At 45.1% G+C, this 23368-nt stretch overlaps 3 protein-coding genes, 2 long non-coding RNA genes and 1 other non-coding gene across 11 annotated transcripts; 2 read left to right on the top strand and 4 right to left on the bottom strand.

The window, feature by feature from the left end:
• Positions 1-416: 416 nt before the first annotated feature.
• Positions 417-2057, bottom strand: LOC113562393. Its single transcript, XR_003406893.1, has 2 exons — positions 1392-2057; positions 417-569 (listed from the first exon to the last, which is right to left on the bottom strand). It is a non-coding gene; the product is annotated as an uncharacterized LOC113562393 (long non-coding RNA).
• A 4729-nt stretch (positions 2058-6786) lies between these two features.
• On the bottom strand, positions 6787-6858 carry Trnat-cgu. The gene has a single exon. It is a non-coding gene; the product is annotated as a tRNA-Thr (tRNA).
• A 4621-nt stretch (positions 6859-11479) lies between these two features.
• On the bottom strand, positions 11480-15230 carry LOC109611039. Its single transcript, XM_020032005.2, has 2 exons — positions 13718-15230; positions 11480-13417 (listed from the first exon to the last, which is right to left on the bottom strand). Exons 1-2 carry the CDS (start codon positions 14007-14009, stop codon positions 13317-13319), a joined length of 393 nt encoding a protein of 130 aa, XP_019887564.1. The 5' UTR covers positions 14010-15230; the 3' UTR covers positions 11480-13316.
• Positions 15231-16859: 1629 nt separating this feature from the next.
• LOC105280142 (mitochondrial import inner membrane translocase subunit Tim9) lies at positions 16860-17709 on the top strand. The gene is made up of 2 exons (XM_011340409.3): positions 16860-17044; positions 17156-17709. Exons 1-2 carry the CDS (start codon positions 16997-16999, stop codon positions 17372-17374), a joined length of 267 nt encoding a protein of 88 aa, XP_011338711.1. The 5' UTR covers positions 16860-16996; the 3' UTR covers positions 17375-17709.
• LOC105280148 (G patch domain-containing protein 2) lies at positions 17681-20800 on the bottom strand. 6 transcript variants are annotated; one of them, XM_011340440.2, is made up of 5 exons: positions 20456-20800; positions 19736-19911; positions 19267-19618; positions 18974-19176; positions 17681-18875 (listed from the first exon to the last, which is right to left on the bottom strand). In XM_011340440.2, exons 1-5 carry the CDS (start codon positions 20473-20475, stop codon positions 18133-18135), a joined length of 1494 nt encoding a protein of 497 aa, XP_011338742.1. In that variant the 5' UTR covers positions 20476-20800; the 3' UTR covers positions 17681-18132. The 6 variants fall into 6 exon arrangements, with proteins under 6 accessions (XP_011338742.1, XP_011338735.1, XP_011338727.1 ...); XM_011340433.3 differs by having other exon boundaries at positions 19267-19621; XM_011340425.2 differs by having other exon boundaries at positions 19730-19911.
• On the top strand, positions 20797-22219 carry LOC105280165. The gene is made up of 2 exons (XR_003406885.1): positions 20797-20889; positions 20973-22219. It is a non-coding gene; the product is annotated as an uncharacterized LOC105280165 (long non-coding RNA).
• Positions 22220-23368: the final 1149 nt, after the last annotated feature.

Below are 23368 nucleotides of genomic sequence, written 5' to 3' on the forward strand. Positions count from 1 at the left end.
CTCCCGAGGATATTTCCGCGCGTCGTGAGGCAGGCGTGTAACAAGCGCATCCTCTTCTGTTTCCTTTCTCTCTCTCTCTCTCTCTCTCTCTCTCTGCCCTTTTTGTCTCACAAACACGTGGCATGAAGCACGGTACATGCACACGCCCGGCGGCATCAGCGACACGTATGTGTGTACGTGTGTGTATATGCCTCTCCGTACGCGTATGCATACGTATAGTCACGTGTAAGAATGGGAAAACGTGACGCGATTATGCATTCTCGCTACGTCGTCATTTCTGGCTTCGTGTGCACGCATGATAATCTAATGCCGTCGCGTGCATAGTCCCAGGTAGCGGTTTCTAATACGCGAGGCATATATTTTATATATACAATTTTATTAAACGTTCATATTTATTCAAATAATACTCCTTCTTATCACCAGTGAATCAATATATATAGAAATTTATTTATTCGACCACAAACTGGTTATACAGTGATGACAAATCACGCAACGTTTCGACCCAACTATTTCGATCCTTCTCAAGCGTGAAAAAACCCCAAACTTTAGTTTTACATAAAAGTCGCTTTCTAAAAGGAAAATAAAAAAAAATAAAAAATCAATATTAAACTTATAAATGATACAATTAAATACAGTTCATATTTATAAATATAAAAAAACGCAAGCGTAATCGAGAATACGTTGATAAACGAATAAGAAATAGGCAACGAGCGTCCATGCACGAGAACGGGTGTCGCCGTGTACGAGCGGAACGTCTGCGACTGGTGGAAGGAACAGCTGCTGGCAACCACCGTCCACGTTTGATTAGACGGGGGTAAAATGTGCTTTCGGGTGAGATGTTATCGCTTCAAATCATAGCCGCCCTTCTTGGGCCAGCCGGGCCAGCCGCTCCTCTCGCGTGGCTTTCGTATCGCGCGATGATCCAGCTGTTCCGGATGCCGGATGGGCGATGTTTCGTCGAACGTTCGTTGCACGTGGATTATCGACGACAATTAACGGCACAAAAAATATCATCAAATGAGCGATCCGAAATTATCACAAGCACTATTCTTATCTCAATGCAGAAGAGGTATTATCACGTTTCAGAATAACTATTTTGTGTTTTAGAAAGATATCGGTGTCGGCGATTATTTATTATATATCGGTTGTTAATAATTGCGAACAGCCTAGAAAGAGACGCTCGTGCAGAGACGAACTCGATATTTTTGGATTTCACGTAACGCACGTAACATAATAATTTAACTTTAACCGTGGGAAATTCAATTATGTTCCTTAACGCAAGGCTATCTCGCGAGCAACAACAATCGTGAGATACAGAAGAACGTGGAGGTACAACGGGTTCTCGCGCGCGTTAACTTCTGCCATATTTTAACGAGATTCACGTAACGTACTCTTGTAATAGCGCTTAGCGCTTGTCCGCTCCGTTCGAGATGCAGGGGAAATCGGGACGAAGGATATTACCGTGCCCGCCACTACGTCACGCGATTTTACTGCGCTGTTCTCGTACCGGTTGCAACTATCAACTATGGAAAGTAGTCGCATCGTTGCAACTATAATTTCGCGTTAGTTTGTTGCGACTTTATTGCAGACGGGTGACTCATTCGCGACACCGCGACCGCTGCCAGCGACTTGAAAAAAACCGCGGCGTATCGACGTAGTTAACGCTCCTACAGCCAACGTGACTACGGGCAATTATTAGTTATAACAACAAGAAAATTCCTTTTCGTTAAAATGACATTCTCGCGAAGAAAATAATCGGTAATTTCACAGTGTCCACGCTCGAAGAAACGAACGAAGCCCATCTTCGTGCCATCGTCGCCGCAGCAAGCGTGTTATTAACGGATCGCTTTGAAACGCTTGCAACAATATGAATTTAATTGCGACGACATTGGCGATTCTCGACGTACGTCGTACCGGGCGCGTTTCCTCACGACGACGACGGACTCTCGCTTTAACACGCGAAGGGGAGGCTCATTGTGCGCCCGAGCGAGTACGCTCTTGCCGCGGCGATTCTCGGCGTTCGTCCTCAGCGCCGACGACGACGAAAAGGAAGAATTCAAGGTCAGCTTGTTCTTCTGCACCGCGTGCTTGCTTGCTTGGGACTTGGCTGCACTCCGCCAGCACCTCGCATTATGCGGCTTTCCGCGGCGCGTCCCCGGACCCTATCTTACATTACGCATATTATTACGGTGCCCCGTCTGAAACGCGAGAGCGCATTGTGCCGCGCTCTCGGAAATTTTAATATTTTAACTATTTCCTGTCCGCTACCGCGCGCGCCTACTCCCCTCCCCCCTCCCCGCCGTAATGCCCCACGGAAAATTCTCAGACCGCGCGATTCACTCAAAATAGTTGCCATAGAAATTTCCAAGGCTGTAACCTTTAAATATTACAGAAGCCAGTCCGTGTGGGAACGATACGGTCGATCTTCGCGAGTCCGTGACGCGAGCTCGCGTGAACTGCGAGTGCGGCGCGAAATACCTAAATTATGATGTCAGAAGTGAGAGAATCGCGAGAGAGCACATGCGAGCGAGCCTCGTGAAGAATTCACGATGTTCGCACGAACGTCTCCTCGCCAAATAAATGGTTCCGATCCGATCTAGGACCGAGTTCGGGGAGCGAATAAATTCTAATAGGGAACCATCGTGAACACGGGCTCTCTCTCTCTCTCTCTCTCTGGGAGACACTCTCTTCTTCTGGGAGAACTTGAAAGTTTCTAGCAGCAGCAGCGTTATGAATAAAGACGAACTCGCGCGGCTGTAAGCGGAAAAGTTAAAGTGGTATTTGCCAATGCGGCGATATAGTATCACGCTAGTACTACAATGCACAATACAACGACACACATCATCGCGCCGGTGGTTTATCGTCGAGGAACACGATAGGTACAGACGACGATGAACATTCCGCATGCAAAATATCGTAAAACCTTTGCGATAGATATTTATACCGCTGCGGAACCTCTCCTCGTCTGCGCAATTGTATCGCGTCACCCTTACTCCTCGTACAGAGATATACACCTTTATAAATTCATGAGCGTTCGTCATATATATACGTATGCGTATGTTGCACTTTATACTATCTATAATACAAAATAATACGAAATACGAGTGTCAATTTTAATACAGAAATCGAACTCAAAGTAATAAATAACTTTTAGCTAAACAGTTATATATTTTAAGAAAATTGTAAGACCGAACTTATTTAATCAAGCAATTAATGTTTCATTACAAATACATAATAGCAACACAATTTCTTTATATAACAATAAATAATATCTCTTTCTGCTTTCCTTATGTTGAAAATTTTTATGGATATATTTTATAATTATTATACAAATTTAATTATTATACTTATTATATTATAATTATCATACAAATTTGTCATAGAACTATACTTTTATCAAGAGCGTTTAAAAGATATGTATTTTTTTTCTAGAAAATAAAACAAATTTCGCGCGCAGGCGGTCGCGCATTGGCACTGCAGCGGCTCGCCCGCTCACTCGTTCGCTCGCGTGAGAGAGCGTGAAACTTGCGTACACGCGAAACTTTTCTATCGATCGCGCGGGGCTGGCTCGCTCGGCGAGGCACGGGGAGTCACGTTGTCCTCGCGTGTCGATACCGATAACACCCTCGCCCTCGGCGTCACCTCGCGACGGCTACGACGAACGTTCCGTCGGCGTCGTAGCCGTCGTGCGCGATAAGGCGCTTATCGGCCCGCTGCGCCGAGATACGGAGCCCATGGCTCGCGTAAGGATCGGCCCGGCGAATAAAGACCGCGACGGAGGTCCGGGCTTTGTCCGCGCGCGTGCCCTGATGACGTTTAATCTGCGGTACCTTAGGCTTAGCTTAGAACAGGCTGTCTCCATTCTTGGAAGGTCGACCAACGTTATCGCGCCCCTTCCGCCTGCTGATAAATCTTTTATAATCCTCTAAAATAGGAGACCTCGTTGTCGGTCGTCGTCAGAGCGATTTTTGAATCATTAGACATTTTTTTATTCCGCGTTGCACGCAGTTTCGCTCGCCCAGGAGAGCTTGAAGTTACGTTATCGGAGTAAGCAATTTTTTGGACACGCCCGCGTCCAAGTGATCATCCGGGACGGACGAGGAGGATGAATGTAATTTCACGCGGCTGGTTCCGATCCCTTTTTCCCTTCTTCCCTCTTCCGGCGCATCCACGTATACCGGCGTTCCGTAATTACGGAATATTTTGCAATTCGCGCGGATCGGCGGGCGTCTCTTTTTCTCGGGAGAGCCAGCGCGACGATGCCCGCGATGCCGGTCACGTAGAGCCCCGTAGTTCCGAGGATGCCCTGAGCACGCCGCGGAATACTAGAGTACTATAGCGGCAGGAGAATACGCGGCGCATACCGTAGCGGCGGCGCGGATAAGAGTACGATGAGATGCAGCGACGGGTCCGGAATTTTCGGTACCCTCTGCTGCCGGAGGAGGATCTCCCTCGTGCATTGACACTTTTGCCTAATGATATAAAGCAACGCTAACCGCCGCCCGAATAACATTAATTTAAATTATATTATACGCAAGATTGAATTACGTAAAACGCTCGGAGCCTAATGACGCGACAGCGGAGAAGTGTCTGAGACGCAAGTAATTAACAAAAGTAATTGTTTTTCTTTTTTAAATACCATTCGTTACGCAGGACGTACTCTTGATCTTCTATTCACCCCCAGTCGAGCTACGATTGACATTACGAATGGGAAATGTAATATCGACAATGGAATTCGAAGAAAGGAGAAAAACAGTGCGTATTGGCGAGATTGAACTCGTAAGTTCCAAGTTCTTCAGGCGAGCAGAAGAACAATCCAATGAGATGCACGCTGCATCGAGAGAGGGGGTGGATTTACATTTTCCCCGTGAGAAGGGACGTAAATCTCGCGCGCGATAAACGCTAAAGGCACTGGTTACTTCGCGTGCATATTAACTTCGCCAGAAACCCATCGAGAAACGGCACGTGACGGTAGAAATGAAAACGAGAAAAGGGAAAGGAACGTTATGTCATCAACGTACGCGTATGTAAATTTCGGGCGCGTGTGTAATCGCGAGCCCACGGTGATTCGGACGGATCATTTAAAAGCGGCGAATACACCTCATTCGGAAAGAGCGGTCCTTGATCTCATGACGTGGCTCGCATAAATTTTCGTAGCCGAATCCGCCGGTTTCGGTCTACCGTGCGGGATAGCGCCTGTAACTTTCGCGTCTACGAGCGAGCTACTTCGGTTTTCGTCCGATTTCGACGAACCATTACCTCGCCCACGTCGCGAACAATCGCCTAAAGTCCTCCGATCGAGTAAAACCGGTTTTGATCGCGACCAGTGCTGTAACTACCTACCACACGGCCAGATTTCACGATCGGAGAAAGAGGAGCTCCCGCGCGCGACGATGCTCGCTCGATGAATTAAGCTCGGAACGTGACGCGAATCGGTGCTGCGCGTTCTTTTCCGCGCGTTCTTGCGCGATCGAATGAGACAAGGCGTGGAGATGACATTTATACATTCCGATCAAATCGCGACGCTTTCGCGAGGTCGTTCGTGCACAAAGCTCGCTGCTGGCTCTGCGTCTCGAATACGCGGCGAGCTTCCTCGCTGCGCGCGTGCACGGTGGAAAATTTTTTATTCAACCACCGCTCGTTTTCTCATCGATGAGGCGCCGATGTGCTGGCGAGTGCGCCCGCGCTGCCGGTTGTCTGCGTCAGAAGATAGAAGACGCGGAGTGGAGTGCAAAGGGTTAACGACATTCCGCGCCGAGGAAAGCGAGAGGAAGAGAGGAGAGGCGCGACGCGCTGCACCGCGCGCTGTTAACCCCTAACCGGTGTCGTGCACTCGGTCATGCACCCCCGTTGCGCTATAAGCTGTGCAACCCCGGCGCGCGCGGCAACGGCGGCGGCGGTGGCGGCAGCGGCGGTGGTGGATCGATCGCGCGCGCGTTTCTTCGCCTCCATAAAAATTAGTATTCCGCTCTCGGCTTCCCGGTGGGCAGCGCGCGCCGTGAAAACGGAAAACCCGGGGAGTACGGTGGAGGGAGAGCACGACGGAGCGTTCCCAGGAACATTCAACCCCCGAATCCGCCCATCCACCTATCCTGCAACCCTCCCGGCTTTCTCGCTTCGTGGACGTTTTACGGAAACGCCGCTGTTCAGAGTAACACTCCTGAATATCGAGAACCGGGACGCGGTCGGGGGTTTCGCTCCCCCGTCCCCCTCACCCCCGGTCACGACTACGTGGTTCGCATTCGTGGATGCGAATGCGAATTGAATGCCGATTCGTCGTCTACCGTTTCTCCGCTCGGGGCGCGATTCGTTTTAATTGCCGGCATCGATCTTGCTCCTCGCACACGAGTTTCACGTAAATCGTTTCTTTATCGAGAATTTAAACGTATCCATTTCATGCTTTCATACTAGCTATTCCTCCATCCTTTACTTTTTAACGAAGATACGTGTTCGGTCTTGCCAAAGCTGAATGATTATCAATCTAGCTGTTAGTAACCTCTTGGCCTCGTAAAGGCAAATTACTTTTTGCCTGATTACGAAATTTGTAATAAATTTAATTTAATGTAAAATATTTAGAAATATATTTATCATTATATCTCTATCACTTTGTAGAAATTTGTAGGATGAATATTTTTTGTGTATATTATTAAAAAATAAGCAAATAAGAATTATTTGATAAATTCATTGATGCTAAATATAAAATTATACTAATAGAATAGAATAAAATGATGCTAAAAATTACAATTGCATGATTAATTTTATGTATATTCATGAAATAAAAAAATTTGCCTCCTGTGAGGTTTGAACTCACGACCCCTGGTTTACGAGACCAGTGCTCTGCCACTGAGCTAAAGAGGCTGATGTTTTTCATGGTTAACCAACATGTGATGAGGCACAGATGCTCATCCTATTTCAAATTGCGTCCAAATTTCATTCAACGTTGATTTGTGCGCATGTCACCCGTATTAATCACACCCTATTGATATTAATCAAGAGTACCGGTGATTTCTGTTCTCTCCTTTCGCCTATAGTGTGGCAGACGTCGACGTCGCACCTTTTAAGGGTGATCTAGCGGCTGCAACGATCCTCCACGGATTTCCAAAAATAATTTCGACCCACAAATCCTGCGTGACGCAAGGCAGATGTCAGTTGTCACTTCCCGTTTTGCGCCATACACAATGAGCTCCGCTTCTAGGTTCCCCTGGAGAAGAGGGACACGTGCAAACTCTCTTTCCCTACTTCGGCCAACCGAAAAGGACAGATGTCGAGCCGTCTTAAAGATTTCAAGAAGGGGCGACCCTTTTTGGGGGCCTGCGAAGCTCTTTGAGACGCAATAAAAGGGATCCAACGGAACGCGTTCGTAAGACCATTGTACTATTAAGCAGATGTTATCCAATGAATGCGCAATGTATAATATAGACGCACGAACAAAGAACTCAATTTTTCTAGAGCGCCTGAGAATTTTTGCATCTTCGCCCTGTACGTTAACGTCGATGCGCCTTGATAAAAAGATATCTAGTTAATTCTCTTCTTTCAAAAGTCTCAGAAATTTCGTATACGACTAATTTTCAATACAGAATGTATTAATTAGATAATAATTCCTTCGTAAGAAATCGTTGAAAGTGCTGATGAAATATTAATCTACCTAATCAACTTTTTAATGTTAATGTAAAAAATTTTATTTTACGATCATGAGCTTAGTTTCATGGAATTCATTTATAAAATCTTTCGTTTATTTCCGTGTTTTTATATTTTAGATGTTCTTAAAATTAAAGAGTCAAGAGAGAGAGAAGATATATCAGTAAAAAATCTAAGAATACAACTATCCTTGTTTGAGACTTATTGTTTCATATGTTAATATTGCAGTGTTTACATAAACGCACATAAATCTATAATAAATCTTTCATACATTTCCTGGATGCGTGAAGCATAATTACTCCATGCAATATTCCAATTGCCTGTAAATTCAAGGATTCCAATTACAAGAACAGATGATCCTTTGACCACGAGACATGCATTGTCTCGCTTGCACGTGGCACACAAAATTATAGCGATGCATCTGTGCTTAAAGCGGGCACGAGCCCGAAAGTTACCATTGAGTCATCTTCTTATCTATTATACATTGCTGCAATTGTCTCTCATAACGTGCATCCAGACCAGGTGTTTCAGTCTTTCGAGATTCGAGATAACAAATATACCAATTTCAAGAGAAGCAATTGAGCGATACCAAGAGATATCTAAAGTAGTAAAGAAATTTATATTCAAGCCGATTGATAACGTTTTGATATCGCTAAAGAAGAATAAAAAAAGGTGTCTCATAATTAACAATATAATATATCGCTACCGAGCAATACAAAACAAAATCTCTCATTCCCCACGATTTATGGTAATAATCGGACTACAAAGAAGGTGCTCGTTGCAATCGCTGCACATTCCCGTGGTTTGTGCGAACGCGGGGCGCGACGTCCCGCGGCTCCTTCGAGAAGTATCCCGTTGAACGAGGCAAACTCGCACACGCGAGCGAAGCGAAGCAGCGGCAGCCTGACGTGCCGTTTGCGGGGCGGCGGCCACCGCCGCCGCCGCCGCCGCCGTCGCGGAACGGCGAGACGAAGCCAACCTCCGTCTCCGTACCCTTGAACCTAGCAGACGCTCGCGACGTTGCCGCCTCGTGCAAGTATGCCGCGAGCGGTGCAACGTAAAGTGAGGCGCGGAGGAGCGGAACGCCGCGCGGTCGGTCGGTCGGTCGCCGGATACGTTCGGCCGCGCTCGGCTGTGCCCGGTGCGTGCTTTCTTCGCAAGAATTCCGTGACCGTGCCGCTCGCTCCTCCTCCTCGTCCTCCTCCGCCGTTGCCGCCACCGTCGTCGTCGTCGGCGGTCGGCTGGCGCGACGCCGAGCGGACTGACGTCACGCGTCAGCGTTACGCGTAGCGTTACGTAAAAAACGTGCGGCTGGCTGGCGAACTCTACTCGGTGGAGCGTGTCGCCGCGTTGCGTTACGTTGCGTTGCATTGCGTCGCGCGTTGCGTAGCATCGCAGTGACCGCAGCCGTGCGTCTGCACACGCTGCAGGTTCGCGTTATTATTGCTCCAACAGAGACAAATGATTTTTATCTCACGCCCTACCGTTACACCGAACACTCTTGTCCATTGTTAAGTTTCGCAATGTTAGCTCCTCATCCAATGTAACTCAAGACCGGAGCATCATCATCAATTTGCCGCGCTGCGTTCATTCTTGCTCCGCGTTTTAACATTAAACGTTACCGGCAAACGTGCCGCAGCCGACCGTCACGCTCGTGACTCATCCGGCATAAGAATCACGCGCGGTGTCGTCGCGATGATCGGATGACTGCGTTTAGCGGTAAACGCGAAATACGGACGCGCGCTTCACGGATCGCGGCGTTGGGTTCGGTTCCTTTTTTTTGTTACCGCCTTTGTTTAGCGTCGCGTTTAGCGCCGCGCCGCACGAGGAAACCGCGCGCGGTAATGCGCGGTGAAAATCGCGGATAGCCATATTTAGAGCGTTAACTGCGTCACGCCCGTAGCGACCTGTACGACGATAATGCGCAGCCAAGGAAGTGCGGCGGCGGGATCGACCGGCCGCGACATTTTTTCCTTTTTCCTCTCTTACGTGTTTTTTTCCCTTCCTTTTTCAAGCAACGCTGCGCGCGCGCGCGCCCGACTCCGTGACGTCAGCCGCCGGTCGGTTTTGTCGGCGGACATGGATTCTCGTGGAGAAAGCATAGACAAACATAACCTACATAGAACGGTCTCTCGAGCGCGGCGAGGTCAACGTACGATGAAACCGGAAATTCGTCGTCTGCCACACAACTCGCCTAGAAGAGTTCTCATTTCTTTTCTTCTTCTTCTTCTTTTTTTTTCGTCCGTCCGACAACTATACGTTAGCGCGCGAGCTACGTTATCCGTCTTATCGGGCCGTAAAACCAGGCTAACAGGACACGCTCGGACGAAGGGGACTATGTCGGGCATTATCGGATTACGTGAAGTTTCGTGTGGCGTTCCTCCGTTCCTCACCTACCTGTCTAATTTCTTCCTCGAAAAATAGAAGAATAGAGAACACGCGTGTTTGTTCTGGAGCTGGACAATTAGCGCTCGCATTCCTCTACGCGTGACTAATATGTGATGCAAATTTCTCCGACGTTCTTCTCCCCCAAGTATACAGAAGGCTAATAGAGATGCAAAAAAAGCACCGAGTGTAAATGTCATGGATGTAAGTTGGGTGTAACTAGGGTAAACTCTTGGACAAGTGAGGAACCGGTTCTCCAGACGCCGTGCAAATCAAGAGGCACGAAGGGACAACGTCAATTACTTCTCCCTCAAATTTACCAAAGGAGCCATAACAAATGTGTCAAAATTGCAGACGCGTACCGTTTCGTTGAATTTACGAAAAGATTATGTCACACGAAAAGTTTCGTAAGTTTCGAGAATTTAACCCGTGCAATGCGAGGCACTTAAAAATGTTCTTCAAACGAGCATATTGAAATGAAATAAAGAGAGAGAGAGGAGGAGGAGGAGGCGGCGCGGGATTTCCTTCATCATAAATACGCGTTTCGTCATAACAGTTGTGATTGCGATTGCGATTTAGGTTCGCGCGCGTCGAAACCGCAAAAATCCATGAAGAGCCGTTCGCACAAAGGAACACCGAGGATCGAAACGTCTTTCCTCCTAGCTCTGCGCATCCTCCTCCTCCTCCTGCTGCTGCTGCTGCATCTTCTCGGCATGCTCCTTTATCCGTGTGTCTCCCGTTCGCACGCTCGTGTGCCATTTACGAGGCAAACCGGTTTACGCTTTTTGCGCGCCACGGCTCCGCGAAGAATGTCCATTTTTGCGATATATACCGCTTGGGAACCTAACCTACATCATTATCCAGATGAGCTGACCGTGCTCGGAACCTCTCGCGTGTGCACGCCGTGCAAGTTGTACGAAACTCGTCTCTGGTACTTCTAGCGCTGACGCTGACCGAAGTTACGTCAGAAAATTCGAAGAAACTACTGCGCCTCGGAAATATAATATCGCCGGATGTATGTATTTTGCACGGACATTGCTTGCAAATCGAATTACTCCTGTCGCCGCCTCGATTTTACAATCGAGTCAAGCGTGAATATTTATTGCATTAAAAATTAAATTGTCCCGATAGCATGAAAAATATCGTATCCGTTTTCTATAACAGTATTCTGCGCAAACCGTGCGAATTGCTGCAAGAAATTAATACGGAATTCGTTTCATGAAATAAAAGCTGAATTATTTCAATGTTACAGGTTGGATTTCCAACGTTAAGAGATTTCCGACGTCAATTTCGAATGGAGCAAAATTCCTATTGCATTCTTTTGATTTTTGTTCAATTCAACCTCGATTCCATCGGCCCACACACACACACACACACACACACACACACACACACACACATCAATTGAATTAAATCATTATTAAATTAAACCAAATATTAAATTAAATCAATATTAAATTATTTCTTTAGAGTCCCAATATTTCTGTTTCCATATTTTTACATCAAAGAAAAATATTAAAAAATACGATTTAAAAGCATCCAAGTGATCACGATTGCGAGACTAATCTAGTAAGGGGCATCGACTACTAAATTGCTCTTGAATCGAGACGTCCAAAAGGATAATCCAATTTAGTCCAAGGAGCCAATCGTCACACCTAATCGTCTATTTTTGCCGGATGGGACGCACATGAAAGGAAGAAGGAGAGAGACACACACAAACACAAAAAGAAGGTTCGACGATTGGACCTTTAACAGTGGCGTTACGAGTGAAAAATGATAATGAGCCGCGCAGTGCTGTAGGTTAGTGAGAACAATAGCCAGTTCGCGCTTAATGAGCCGAAACGCATGCGGTTCGCGTGCTCGTGTAGTAGAAATATTTTCGGCGCCAGGCCGTGCGACGAATGACGAGCGCGGGGATCGCCGAATTCGTCCTCGACCGTGGAGAGGCAAAGCCGCTCCTCCTCACCTCGTTGAATTTCAATTCGATCGCACGCCCCGCGATCTGCACACTCGCGCGTCCGTTTCCCGCACGTGTCGTCGCGTCACCGCCTCCTCGGTCCTCGCTGCGCGCGTTCCTGGTACTCGTGAATGCGATTAATTTCGCAAACACGACGAGCATATTTAAATAACGATAATAATAATTTTATAAATGTTATAAATAACATAAAGCGCGATGTAAATATCTTACGTTAATCATCGTGGAACTCTACTCGTGGCCTATCGACAAGATGTGGAGATTTGGCCGTCCGCGATTCTCATCGGGGAGAGCAGTGAACAATCTCCGCGCGAGCGTCCAGCAAACGGTACGCGGTGTGCATCTCACCGCGCGAGCATCATCGGGACCGCGAGCCGGGAACGGGTCTCCCGGTGCGCGCGGTCGAAAACCGGTTGGACGAAACTTTCGAAAATTCCAGAATGACGCAGTCCTCGGCCGTGGCGGCGGCGCGCGCGAGCACGGTGGGCGAAGACGCACAGGCGTGCTCTCTTCTCTCGTTCTTTATATTTACTGTTACTTACGTAACGAAAGGCACCGGCCCTCTTTCTTTTCCCTCGCGTCTTTTTCTCGAGGCGCTCGAAAGCGAGAGAGAGAGATGATTGAATCGATCACGCTGAAATCGCGCATGGAAAACGTTCACGTGAAAAAAACAAAAACGCGTAGTCGCCAGGCGGGAGTGTCTCATGCATTACCCGGGGAAACGTTGTTGCTCACTTACCTTCGTTCGTTTCTCGCCGCTGAAACACTAACACGAAATCACTCGCGTGATCATTATCCGCGCGTCGGGGAATTGCACCGCGCAAAAACCGGTACTTGTTATAAATTATTATGGTAAGAAAACAGTTGCGCTCGATAGCGAGCAGACAAGCGGCTCCAACATCTCGTCGGCGTCGGTTCGACGGGACAAAGCGCTCGCGTAAATATTGCTGCGAGGTGGAAATAGAATAAAACGGTCGGCTGAATTATGAATTATGCGAAATCGCAGATATTACGTTATGTTTATCTGGACGAGGATGAAAAAAAGGGTAAAAAAAACATTTCGCTACCCAACCGAGCAAGTTATCCGCGATTATCCTGTCGCTTATCGTAATGCATCACGAGGAAATATGATCATCCGTATCCTCAATAAATCACACATAATCGCTTCGATGTACAATATAGAATAATAATCCGTTTCCGCGAAATTTCCACGGATTTTCACGTAAGCGCGTGTAAAATGTCAAATAACAGAAATACTGCAGTGTGTGTGTGTGTGTGTGTGTGCGTCTCATGCACACGGTCAGAAATTAAAATGTACTCACGTGCACCGCGTCGATCGATCGATGGCGATGGAACTCGGCAATCCGTGGAAGGTGTTTGGTTCCGGTAAATTCCTCTCGATGCTCTCATTATGATTTTCTAAAAATTGAGATTAATTAATTTTTCCACATTGAATTTGGCAAGCTTTTTACGATAATTTCACCGATTCGTGCTCTCACTCAATTATTCTCAATTATTAACAATTACTCCGATTTAAATTTATCATTTACAATTTTACATGCACGATTTTCGAAACGAATAAATTTGGACGAACGAATAACTGTAATAATAATTTTAAAAACGTGCAATTAACAATCGCAGCAATTATTTGATTTTCAATGTTATTACGCGTTATTAAATTATTTAATGATGTTGAAAATTACAGTAACGGCTTCTTACCTTGAGGAAGAGGCCTCTCCTCCGTTTCATCCTCGCCGAGATGGCCGGGCCGTTCGAAATCACTTATCACGCGTCCCGACGTTCGCCAATCGTGTATCTCTTTCCGCAAGACGCAAATCGGATCGTCGTCGTCGCGCGTCGTCCCCGCGTTTTCCTTTCGTCGTTCGCGGCCGCACTGCGATTTTGCCGCGCGATTCTTTCCCTCTCGCGACGACTGCGTCTTCCGCGACGACGTCACCGCGGATAAGGATCTTCTCCTGTTGATCGGACATCGGTCGTTTCTCGAGGACATGACGGCGCTTCTTTCGCGATCGCGAGATCTAGCTCCCTGAAATAATGATATTCCTCAGGGCGTTAATTAATGACGATATTAATTAATACTTTCCTACATTACACGCGGCCATTTTGTAATCCACAGTAACACGCGTCTCCTCAATGAAAGGTTAACGACTTAAATGATTGCCAATTGTAACAACGTTAATTGCCAACTTACGGCCATGTCAACAATGCCGGCGACTCGCGACAACGGTTATAATTTCTAACGTGTTGCATGCGACGCCGCACGGCGAATGATTCTAAAGGTGCTTTTTCATGTTGACGCTCGACGCTCATTTTTAGTGTCAAAACAGGTCATGTGATCAAATCGCGCCAATAGTGCGCCAATAAATTCAGCGTCGAATTTCCAGCGTCGACGTTCAACGCTGCTTTTCAGCGTCACATTAGCACGTGAATGTTAGGTTACAGTATTTACTGGTATATTTCTTAACACACTCATTAGAACTGAATTATTGTGTATAATATCATTTTCGTAATTAACATATCGCTTTTGATAATTAATAATGAAAATTTTTTATTTTTTTCATATTTCTTTCACTTTCGTTTTAATCAGTTGACGCTGTTTTTTCTGCTACCTTGACACTTGAAGCTGAAATCATTCGACTTCTTTTCTCTGACGCTAGCGTCAAGTGATGTCACGTGACGACGCTCGACGCTGCTTTTCAGCGTCTCATGAATTAGCACCTTAAGACGTATCACTCGCGATGTATCGGAGTAATGGCATTCGCTGGCTTATTTGTGCGCTTTATGGCGAACAAGATTTGGCGCGCGTCGGCGATTTAGCGTGAACGCACTCCGAAATGCTCCGAAAGGATGTTCCAGCGAAACGCGCGCGCGAGACTTTTCTATCGCTATTCGTTTGAGCCCGGTTCGGCTGGCGAGACGCCCTTAGCTATCAGCTGTTCCCGCTTCGCGCTACCGTGACGGAGACGGAACGTTACGAGGACGGTCGTGCGGAACGAACGCTACGGTAACCTGCCTGAACTGAGCGGCGAAACACCCTGACGCTCCTTCATTTCCCGCCACTGACCACAAACACCGCGGGGAAATAAAAATATTTGACGTTACGAGCGCGCGGAGTTGTCCGGCGATTTATCCGAAAAATCATCGCGAGAATGTATTATTATATATTTTAATGTATCACTGTAATATTTATCTTTACATCCTTACGGAGATGATTATAAATTATGGAGGAAAGTCCCCGATTATGAGATACCATATCGATTTTGCCGAATGTAAGGAAATCTATAGGCAGAATTTAAAAATGTAATACGTTCTCTTGAAGAGAATTTAATAAGCTTTAGGTTGGTGAAATGAAAAATCTAATTTAAATATTATTTTTTCTGAAAATTAAAAAAATTTGAAAAAAGAGCTTTACGCAAGATCGCGAAAGTGTGCTCCTAATATAAGATACCTTGAGAAATCGGTGTTAAAAGTGCAAAATACATCAGTATTGCAAGTAAAAAACTTTATTAGATATTTTTATAAAAATATTGCTGCCACAGCCTTCGCCAAATCTTCACGATTCCACTGTCAACGCTTCCTCGTTTCTCTAACCTCCATAGTCAGATTCTATAAAAATTAAATACACAAAAATTCGTAATATAAATTCGTATTAACTTTTCTTTAACCTTAACGTAGTATTTTCTTTCTTCGTATTACACTACATACTCTTCATATTCGAGCAATAATTATCTCATATTAAGAGTACCCTGAATATCTCATTATACGAGCTACACGCCTAGCGGTTCCGCGATCATGAAATCTAACCTCACAATTAAGCAATTCAACAAATCGCGTATTTTCCTGTTACTACGATTCTACTCTATCATTGCATACTGAATTTATTGCCAACCATTTCTTTATTATGTAATAAACAAGGTTTAAAGACTTACCTCAAGTTCCTTTGACATGTTCACAATTTCACAAACCTTTTCTTGCAAAAGCTAAACGCAATAACGAACAATGAATTTTTCACTAAATACATTTTACACCAAGAGTAATAAGTTTATGGTGGAATTAACAGATAGTGCTCACTAGTTTAGCAGAAGCTCCATTATCTCATATTAGGAGCATATCTCATAATAGGGGATTCTCCTCTAATAATAAAATATAAAATTCCAATTCAGATATTAAATATTAAAGAAATTTATAGCTTCTTGAAGCAATGCAAAGTTCACACGTCCCAACTTACTTATTTTTTGGTAATGTTTAATATTGCTAATGCTAAAGGATATACTACCATCATTCCGAGACTGAAGGCGCAACGTCGCAACGACGACCGAACAACCGGTCCCCGCGCTTCGATCCATCGGCGATACGAAACATCTGCCGCTTATTTCCTGCTGCGCGGAACTCGGTTGGCATCCGCGTTTCCTCCCGACGTCGGCGATCGGACGACGTTAGTCGATCCCGTTCCGTGTGACTTTCACCGCGCTCGACCTCCATGCCAAAGTTTCCCCGCGGACTCACTTTTTAAACGCAGCTGCGGTTCAACAGCTGAATCTGCGATTTCGCGCGCCGGCTTTCATGTGTCAGCTTTCTACGTCGTTTGCGCATCTTGTCGAGAGAAAAACAATAAGAACAACGAAAAGAACAATGGAATGATAATATTCCTAATATTTCACAATTGTTTTCAAATTGTTTTAAATATGTCGAATTATATGAATCGCACCTCGCGACGACGATTTTCGTAGTTTGAAATTTCAAATGGACGAGCGTGCTGCCAACTAAAGAGACTGAAATAAATCTATCTAGAAATAAATCTAGGAACGATGGTGGAAGACGATGGCGTCCCTAAACCATGTGCGCACGTGCTGTCGTGCCGATCGTTCTTAACCTCAAAAAAGCGGCCGTTCGATGAGACGACCGAAAGATTATTATAAATACAAGGGGCAGAAACTGACGACAGAAATATTTTGCAGGAATCATTGAATTTCGATAATGGCGATGCAAGTTCCAGGTGACGTGGACGCTGAACAAATTAAATCTGTACGTATCTGCAGCACTTGTGTTGAGTATTTGTGCAGGTAACCTAAGCCTGTCTAGTTACATGTGAGAAATATTTATTATACGCGTCGAGATCAACTATTTCTATTTTAGTTTCGAGATTTTCTGACTTCGTACAACAAACTCTCGGAGATATGCTTCATCGACTGCGTGACCGATTTTACAACGCGAGACGTGAGAGCCAAGGAGGAGAAGTGTGCCCTCAACTGTATGGAGAAATATCTGAAGATGAATCAGAGGGTGTCCCAACGTTTTCAAGAATTTCAAATAACCGCTAATGAAAATGTTATGGCAGCTAAGAAGAAAGGTTAGGCAAATGGACTCTTATAAAGTTGTAAATAAAAGTTGTGCGATCTATCAAAATTTCTCTGCCATCGTATCACAAAAGGACTATAGAGGGACACTACTTGTAAGTTCCTTACGACAGTGTTAATTCGGTTAAATTTTACACGCAGATACCTAGTTCAATATTTCGCAGAAATTTATTGGATATAAAAATGTCTTTTTAGTATCTGAAATAAAATATAATTGTATACTTTGCGATACGTTACGACATAAAAAATTTGCACTATGTAAATTACGAAAGTAAGGTTATTGAATTTTACTGTACATGTTATATAAGTAAACTTGTTTTATTTATCGTTCTATGAATAGGGAAGTAAAGTCAATCCCCGACCATTTCATACTTCTCCCTAAATATATCATAATTTTCTCCAGGTTCTCCTTCTCTTTCTCATCTCTTTAAATATATTTTCATATAATACAATTTTCAGTATCAATCCATAATGATATGATTCCCATAACTATGTACTTATCCATTAATTCAAGGCTGCTGTGAAATATTTATATTAAACCTCTCGCAGTTTTCTTCTCCTACACGATATGATTATTAAAGATGTAATTAACATACTCCGATCGTTTACGAGTATTAACGTTATAAATTTTTACAAGATAAAAATATATACAAAACAATAAAATAGAGGAGTGCATATGCATCTGTCGCACGTGTGTACATAAATATGTTATTAGAAATAACAATCGCATTATAATATACATATATATATATATATTTAACTGGATTTGGAGTGTCCGAAATCCGAGAATCTCGGCCTTGCCTGGTGTATCTCGATGTCCATGCTCTCGTTCTCCCCCTCGGAGAACGGCGCGAACGTCTGCGCGCTCGCTTGTGCGCCGTCCGCACTCTGCGCCTGGCTCGCGCTCACCTGCGGGCCGAAGCTCGTGCTGGAGGAGACCTGCGACTCGTCGGTCTGCATGGTGGAGTCTGGATTCGGGGAATTCGGCGGGGTCTTTCGCAGCCTCTTGTAGTCGGAGAATCTGTTGAGCGATACTTGATCCACGCAGACGGCCTGCGTGGTGTGCCGGGTCTTGTAAAGAATCGGGCAGCCCAGGTCGCCCTTGAGGCTGAGGCTGTACAGGTTGGCGAGCCGACGCAGCTTCTCCCGCTCGGGCTGCCGCATGGGGTGCAGTCGCAGCTCGCTCTGCGTGGGATCCTGCAGGAACCGCGAGACCTTCTCGTTGGCCGACGTTATGATGGAGTAGCCGGGCTTGTTGTCGACGTGCCGCCGCCCGGCGCGAATCTCCCTGCCGCTCAGGCCCTCGCGAATGTGCTGTATTCGCTGCCTGTAGTTCCGCTTGGTCTCGGCGACAGCGTGCTCGAAACCGCCGTGCAGGATCACCTGGAAGGTCGAGTCCGACGCGACCTTGTCCTCGCTGGTGCTCTCGCCGTCCTCCCGCCAGCTCGACTCCCCGATCCAATCCGACTGCTCGTCGTCTCCTGCGCGGGAGTCGGAGACTTGATGAATTCGTCACGTTTATATTTATTTATGTATTTTATATATTTTATATTTATATTTATTTATATATTTTATGACACTCCGTTTCTGTTCCTACCTTCCCTGTCCTCGTCGTTGGTGATGAGACCCGCTTCCGAGTCGCTGGACGAGATGCTCGAGCTGGATATGCGCGAGCAATCCACCGTCTCCTCGCCTTGCATCTTATCCCGATTTTTCGGCTTCGCGTTCCTCGTGGGTTTCGGCACCCTCATTTCGCAGTCTATCGACCGCTCTCGACACGACCTCTTACGTTTTCCGCACCTGTAACGCAAAACAAAAATTACGCAAGTGTGTATTTTATATATTTCAGATGAAAGAGAGAGAGCAAGACAGTGTGCATCAGTTTCTCACCATATGGCACTGTATCTGTTCTTACAATCGTTCCGAAAAATGCGTTTCTTGCCGCCAAACGTGGTCGACATGATCGCGACGGCTTGCGAGGTCGACGCATTCGAGTCGGAATCGATAGCCATTCTTTTGAATTTTCTCTTGCGCCTCGGGTTCGCTCTGGGCACGAAGTTCTCATTTACCGAGTCGCTCTCGATGTTACTGACGTTATTCAGGTTCGAGAAGTGCGCGAAGCGTTTCGTCTGATTAGTGTCGTCGCTGTCGGACTGGTATTTCGAGACATTCGCAGTTTTCGGGATACGAATGTCACAGATGGAGGATGAACTGTCATCCGAGTGTCTGTTCATGCTCAGGGCTGCTGCAAAAGTGTAACATTATTTTTTATTACACACCTGAACACGTGCTGCAGGTGTTTGTTAGAAAAAATTCAATTTGTAGCACCGCGCTATATATTTCGTTCCCTTACACTTACGAATATTCCCCGTGGAACGGGCCCTCCTCCTGATGCCCCATCTGCGCCTGAGATTCACGCTGTTGCTGCTCTCCTCCAGTGCCAAAGTCAGATCGTGCACAAGAGCCTCCATTTTTACTCTTAAATCCGCCGGCACAGCCTTCAAAACACGCTCCATTTGAAGGATGCGCTTTTTGCTGAAAAATTCAGTCAGGCGAGTTAGGCTTCGTCAGCTGTCCGTCCAACCTGATGTCTATCACGGTATCTGACAATTTACACGGCCACTTATTCATTTTATGATTATTTCACGATCATCGCGTTCGCAGTGATGCGACAATGAAGTTCTCGAATGTGTTTTTAATTATACTGCCAATTCATGTCGCGCTCGAGCTCAACACACAATGTGCATTGATGCAACAGCCTTTTTCCGATATCGATTCGGCATCGTAGGAGAAAGTGCGACTTTCGAACGCTCTCGAGCGTTAGACACATTCATGTATCGGAGCTATTCCCGCGACGTCGGCTCTCGCCGGACAGCTGATTAATTCGCGATACGTCTTCTCGACGGAATAACACGGCGATAGGCTTTGTCAGCGTCCGGGACATACGCTGCGGCCGAAGGAGAGGCCTGTATATCTACGGTACGTCGATTGCCGAGGAGGGGATCGAAATAAATCGTGCGAATGCGTCGGCCTTTATCTTTCGTCGGTGTGTGACAATACGTAACATCCTGCCACTCACCTCTTACAAGGGATGTCCATGAGCCTCGCCTCAAAAGTGTCTCATTGTCGAACACGGTCCGCTTGCCGACCGACAATGAACGTGAACGGGTGTCGCCGCGCGTAAACGCCAAGCACTCGTGGATTGTCAGTCGCCCGACTATTTTCACCGCGCGTAGCGTATGTTTACCTCGCACATCGCCGTGAATCGCATCGTTGATCGCCGTCAAAATGGCTATATGACGGCTTCTTTATCTGGACTCTTGGACGCGCGTGCGGCGGCCAATAGAAAAGCTCGTTCCCTCGAGTGCCCAATAGATCCCCAGGAAACGAGGCCTCTCAAGGTGCCTTTTCATGCAGCGAATTTTTCGCTGCGAATGATTTTTAGCGAGTAGCGAATAATTCGTCACGAATAGTTTGTGAGCGTCACATCTGTATGGTTGCGTGTCAACAATAGTAAGAAAATATTATACATAGTTGTTTTGAAATGCTTTTAAATATTATATTTAACAAATATAGATTAAATTATTACTTCGTAGGAAAATCTTGAAATCTTTGTAATGGACGACGACTCGGTTATAAACTGGACTTGGTAAACCACCAACTGCAGTGGTTATTGCATATGTACAATATGTACAATAAGCAAATTATTATTATATTGTACAGAAAAGGAAAGCTGCTGCAGTTGCAGCTACACTTTTACATTTGAGAAAAAGTGGAAAAAAAAGATATTGTAAAAAGAAATATTGGATAGCACCCATTTTTCAAGAAAGGAAAGTGCATGGATTCTTTCATGCTGTGCTACCTAAACTCGTTTTAGAAGATTTGAGATTTAATAATTACATACGCATGTCTGCAACTCAATTTGAAAAGTTAACATTCTTAGTTGGAGCAGACATTCGCTCCTTGCGAATATTCGCTACAAGCTGAAACTTTTCAGCGAACAGCGATTACTCGCTGGCGAACAGCGAATGATCACGTGACCATCATTCGCGGCGATTATTTCGCTGCATGAGGGTGCCGTTACATGGAGCGTAACTTGCGTAAGCGTAACCTGCGTAACCTAGTGAGTAGCTAGAATAGGCACACTGCGTATTCTAGTAAATTACTAGAATGTACGCTATTCTGAAAATTCCATTTTACATGGCGCGTACTTTGCGTTAAATGCGCATAAAGCGTAACAAACCTGACCAATAACAGATCAGGACTTTTGTTGTACAATACAACAGAAATAAATCGATTGGTTGTTATTATTTAAGCGTATTGCTAAATACGCGTCATGTGAAATAGATACTTTGATGTAAGAATGTGTTGAAGCGTAATATATGTGTGTAATGTATGTACGAGTATGCGTGAAATAACCTAAATAAAGTATACGGAGTGGTCGACTGGTTGACGACGCGTGTCTAGCACAAAAAACCTGGAATCTCTTAAACATGGATTCTAATCTTGTATTAGCGGTTCTTGCCAACAAATTATACTTATTGTTACGATATGGTTTTCATCGATGCTGATGTGGTCTTCTCCTTCAACGTACTGCTTGAAGCACTTATGATCAATAAAATTTGTGGTGAAGCTAAAGAGCCACCCACAATATCCACATTTATGCTGTATTTTAAAAAGGAAATACATAAGTGAAAACGTATAAGCTGCAGTAAGCTGTTGAAAATAGTCCAGACATGCAAATGAATATACCATAGTTATCGGACATAAATTGAAATTCTTTTGTCATACTATGCAACCGATGTACTGATTTATATCCAAGTAATTAAATGCATTATTTAAACAGTTTGGTCCATATTCTCAGCTCACTTTTATGATAAATGCGTGCATTTAGTATATAGTTCACGCTACATATAATTATAGAATATCATAAATAAATACGCGCATTTATTGATAAAAGTGAGCTGCGAATATAGTCCTTTATAGAATTTAGATGCATTTCTTAATTACCCGAATTTAATCCATTTTTTCAGAAATTTTGGCACGGCGATCGCGAGTCAAAAAAGGATACACACACACTGTCACACACATGCATTTAGCGTATTTTCCACCAGAAATTGGATTCGGCGTAATTGACAACTGGCGTAGAAAGCGTAAACTAACTAGGCGTAAGTTTTATAGTAACTTCTATAAAATTACTAGGTTACGCAGGTTACGCTTACGCAAGTTACGCTCCATGTAACGGCACCCTGAAACGGCACCTTCATTGGCTATCAGGTATATTCTTTGACTATATACCTATGGACTGCTAACGTTACCACTTAGGTAATGTAAAAGCAGAGAGAAGCTTGAGAGCGGTCACGCTCGCGTTTTAACTGTAACGCCTCAAACGTGGACATTGAAGTGATTGAAGTGATTCTCTCTTTATTGCTCACTGAATATTGAATAAAGATAGAATGACGCCGCGAGCGTTGGGAGCGTCAAGTGGAACGCATATGTCCACGTTTGAGGCGTTACAGTTAAAACGCGTGCGTGACCGCTCTCAGGCTTCTTCTCTCTGGTAAAAGACGCGATCCAAGATCTCAGCGCACCCACGTCCCAACGGCCAAGCCAAGAACTAATAGTCGTACATATACCTTTGACTGAAGCATTTGTTCTGTGGTTTCATGACGCATGTGAGGTGTTATAAGTGACAAATTCTAAGTGAAAACAAAATAGTTCGTTATTGTTGCATCAAATCATGTACAATCACACGATACAAAGCCAAAACAGGAATACAAAAATCGTCTCGAAATAAAGAATTCACACTTGGTTCCTTAAATTCTCTGCGATTATCGGTCCGCAATTCCGATGGTTGATGATGCACGGATCCTTGAAACTGAAAGGTTTCTCCTTACTTACTTACGAACGGACGTCGATTAATCATTGAGGTCATACCTCATACAATAACGAGCACTACAGAAAAAATATTTAATATTTATAGAATAGAAAA

Source organism: Ooceraea biroi, chromosome 8, assembly GCF_003672135.1.
Source record: "Ooceraea biroi isolate clonal line C1 chromosome 8, Obir_v5.4, whole genome shotgun sequence".
Lineage (NCBI taxonomy): Eukaryota > Metazoa > Arthropoda > Insecta > Hymenoptera > Formicidae > Ooceraea > Ooceraea biroi.

Excerpts from the sequence above, each read along its gene's own strand:
- LOC109611039 (XM_020032005.2), bottom strand. The coding sequence starts at position 14,009 with ATGTCCTCGAGAAACGACCGATGTCCGATCAACAGGAGAAGATCCTTA. Across the intron at positions 13,418-13,717 it reads GGAGAGGCCTCTTCCTCAAG|AAAATCATAATGAGAGCATC; the intron begins GTAAGAAGCCGT and ends CTCAATTTTTAG.
- LOC105280142 (XM_011340409.3), top strand. The coding sequence starts at position 16,997 with ATGGCGATGCAAGTTCCAGGTGACGTGGACGCTGAACAAATTAAATCT. Across the intron at positions 17,045-17,155 it reads ACGCTGAACAAATTAAATCT|TTTCGAGATTTTCTGACTTC; the intron begins GTACGTATCTGC and ends TTTCTATTTTAG.
- LOC105280148 (XM_011340418.2), bottom strand. The coding sequence starts at position 20,475 with ATGGACATCCCTTGTAAGAG. Across the intron at positions 19,912-20,455 it reads ATGGACATCCCTTGTAAGAG|CAAAAAGCGCATCCTTCAAA; the intron begins GTGAGTGGCAGG and ends TGAATTTTTCAG. Across the intron at positions 19,177-19,266 it reads AACAGATACAGTGCCATATG|GTGCGGAAAACGTAAGAGGT; the intron begins GTGAGAAACTGA and ends TTTGCGTTACAG.